At 42.0% G+C, this 3,329-nt stretch overlaps 1 protein-coding gene across 1 annotated transcript; it reads left to right on the forward strand.

Moving 5' to 3' along the window:
* The first annotated feature begins 597 nt into the window (after positions 1-597).
* Positions 598-3,041, forward strand: LOC148096691 (uncharacterized). The gene has a single exon (XM_087835418.1). It carries the CDS (start codon positions 708-710, stop codon positions 2,607-2,609), a length of 1,902 nt encoding a protein of 633 aa, XP_087691544.1. The 5' UTR covers positions 598-707; the 3' UTR covers positions 2,610-3,041.
* The last annotated feature ends 288 nt before the right edge of the window (positions 3,042-3,329 follow it).

Raw genomic sequence — 3,329 nt, forward strand, 5'->3', positions numbered from 1 at the left:
GTATTAGACCGAGGACGTAAACTGCAATAACACAGGCAGCTGTGATTAAAGCGTACATGGGCTGTATCACAAAATCAGGAGGATGTTTGCTCATCGTCCAGCACCACACAGCACAGATGATGCAAATATCAGTCATTATCAGTCAATAATCAGCATTTTTCCGTCTACAGAAAATGAAAATGGACTTTCTTTTGGTACTGTCACGAATACCTCGTACATTAAGGGATTATATTTTTAAGGAACTGAAATGTAAGTCTGACATAAGGGAAGAAGGGAACAAATAAAGTGAACTGGATGTATTTTATTAAAATAACTAGAAACTTGTAACATGCTAAGGTATAAACACCTAAAGAAGATACTCTCAAAAGGGAACAGTAAGTTTTCAGTACCTAAGTAAAATTTATTAGACTGTTTTTTCTTTGTTCAATGAAGTGACCAAAATGCTTAAGCAAATTAAGTCCCGTTTCAAACATGAACGGTAAGAGAATCGAGCCATGACGTCAGAAACTCTTACAGCCTGTTCTTTGTGGGCGTTACCTATTTTCAATCAGCCAATAGGGACCGTTGTTGTGGGCGGGGCCTGTTTCAAAGATGAAAGGCAAGAGAATCAGGCTGTGACGTCAAAGTCAACCCAACTCTATAAATAGCAGGTGAGACCCACACTGGACAAGCACGTTTCTTACTTACAGTCTCGAGCGATTCACTGGATGAACTTTTGTTCTGACACTTCAGTCATATCTGAATATCTGTTTCATTGTAACACCGTAGCGTTGTTTCAAATGTCAAAAATGAGCAACCAAGAAGCAAAACCACAATTTGTGTGCACTTTGCCAAAAAGTACACTGGACAAACTTAATCAGGTGAGGAAAGCCTTCCAAAACACTCTCTCTGAAAATCAACTTTTAAAAGAGGATACAAAGACAGCCAGACAGCAAATCAAACAGCTGATGGCCCAAATTTCACTGATGCGTGCCAAGCTGGACCAGTATGAGATCCAAGCTGGAGAACTCACTGATGAATCAGTGTCACGCAAAGTGGAAATGAGCAGCGCCACCAAAGAAAAAGGGGATCAGACTTGTTCAGGTCAGACCAACAACTTTGACCTTGACATGAACCGTCTGAAACAGCAGCTTCAGCAGAGGGACAGCGAAATCCTGACCCTGAAACAGGAGAAGGACAGTCTGTCTCCCGAACCTGCACAGCTTCAGACACACGAGAAACCCAAAGTTGTGTGCACGCTGCCAAAGAGTACACTGGACGACCTTGTTCGGGTTAGGAAAGCCTTCCTAAAAGCTCTGTCCGAAAATAAACTTTTAAAAGAGGATTCAAAGACAGCCAGACAGCAAATCAAACAGCTGATGGCCCAAATATCAATGATGCGTACCAAGCTGGAACAATATGAGATCCAAGCTGGAGAAGAAAAGGAGGAACAGACTTGTTCAGATCAGGAGAAGACCATCACCTCTGACCTTGAAATGAACTGTGTGAAAGAGCAGCTTGGGCAGAGGGACAGTGAAATCCTGATCCTGAAACAGGAGAAGGAAAGTCTGTCTGCTGAGCTCGCACAGGTTCAGAAACACCAGGCCTCTCTGGCAGAAACTCTGTGGAATGAGAGAAAACACAGAGAGAATCTGGAGCAGGAGAAGAAAGTCTTGGAGGAAGAAAATAAAGTCCTGGAAGAGCAGAAAGTGGTCAAGGACACAAACGAAATGCAGAAAAAGATGGACAAGCAGACCAAAGAATTAGCAGAGGCCAGGACTGAGACAGTAGAGACGGCAACCCCAGAGTTGTCCTCATCAGAAACCCTCCAGGTGTTTCAGAGCGCAGATGAGATCAACCAAATACTGGAGACAAAGGCTGAAACATCAACACTGGAGAAAACAATGAAAATGGAGGATAAGTTGCGCGTCAACAGACTGATCCAGTTGGTGGTTTCTCAGGCCATAGAAAAAGTCTCCTCTAAATACAAGCTCTTCACAGAGCGCCTCACTCCCGACTGCATCAGCGATCGCCTGATTGAGAAAATCTGGCCTGAAATCGAGCTGAAACATTTGGATCTGTCCCCAAAACGGCTGAAAAATCTAGACAAGGCCATTCTCAAGGATCTTTGCAAAACACACAACTGCAAGGAAAAATATTTGATTTTTAATCTGAGGGAACAGCTTGATAATATTACTGTCCCAGCCTTCACCAAACACCTGTTGTCATTACCAATAAGAGTCCTCAGTGTCTCTAAACACAGAGAAGAGTACAAGGAAGTGGTGAAAAATGTCACTAAAGATCTGGTAATGCACGCCATGAGCCAAGAAAATGTGACGACAACATGGCGTCCAGGAACATCAGATTTTATTATACAGAAGCTTTCCCATAAGATCTGGAAGAAAATTCTGTCCAAAAACTACAAAATGTCCTTGGAGAACATTGAACAACTCGCCCTGACAGTGTACAACGAACTGCATGACAGGTGGGATTCTCCAGCACTCTTATTGAAGTCAAGCAACCCAGTGGTTGACGAAATAATCGTCAAAACGTTCAAAAAACATGCCAAACTGAGGAGCCAAAACATCATCTTTAGGGCTTTCTCGTGTGCACGCTATGAATTGAACTGACACGTGCATGCGACTATGTGACAAAACTCTTAAAGTGGCTTAAAATATTCCTTTAAATTGGGCATCTAAATTTAATTTTAAAACCAGAGTGGTTAAAAAGAACCACTCTTCTTCTCCCAACTTCCTTCCCTCATCACCAACTGGCCGAGGCAGATGGCCACCCCATCCCAGAGCCTGGGTCTGCCGGAGGTTTCTCTCTTTTCAAAGTGAGTTTTTCCTTCCCACTGTCGCCAAAGTGCTTGCTCTAGGGGGTTGGAGTTTGTATGCATTATTGTAGGGTCTTGACCTTACAATATAAAGCACCATGAGGGAAGTGTTGTTGGGTTTGGTGCTCTTTATTAGCTCAAAATGTCCAATTACAACAAGACATTTTGAGTTCAGAAACAGCACCAAACCACAAAACAAATAAAACAATAAAATAAATAAAATAAAATAAAAATTGAATTTGTGCTTTGTTCTATTTGCTGTAAATTTGCTAAGAATGTCATACAAGATTAGAATTGTGTGTCTCAGTATCATGAATCGTAGCATCACCCTGTAGTTCAATTTGAAGTGGATGTCACAGTAATGTCTTTCTGTATGTGTGAAAAACACGGGAGATACATAAAGTATAACCGGTGTTTGAGGTTAGCTGGTTACATCTGTTTAGATATTCTACTCTCCGTGTTCCAGATCCCCAGAATTGATGCTTTCACCAAATGGTCTTTTCTGTCTGCCAGT

The sequence above is a fragment of the Neolamprologus brichardi genome, chromosome 22 (genome assembly GCF_056152115.1).
Source record: "Neolamprologus brichardi isolate AB-2024 chromosome 22, ASM5615211v1, whole genome shotgun sequence".
Lineage (NCBI taxonomy): Eukaryota > Metazoa > Chordata > Actinopteri > Cichliformes > Cichlidae > Neolamprologus > Neolamprologus brichardi.

Excerpts from the sequence above, each read along its gene's own strand:
- LOC148096691 (XM_087835418.1), top strand. The coding sequence starts at position 708 with ATGAACTTTTGTTCTGACACTTCAGTCATATCTGAATATCTGTTTCAT.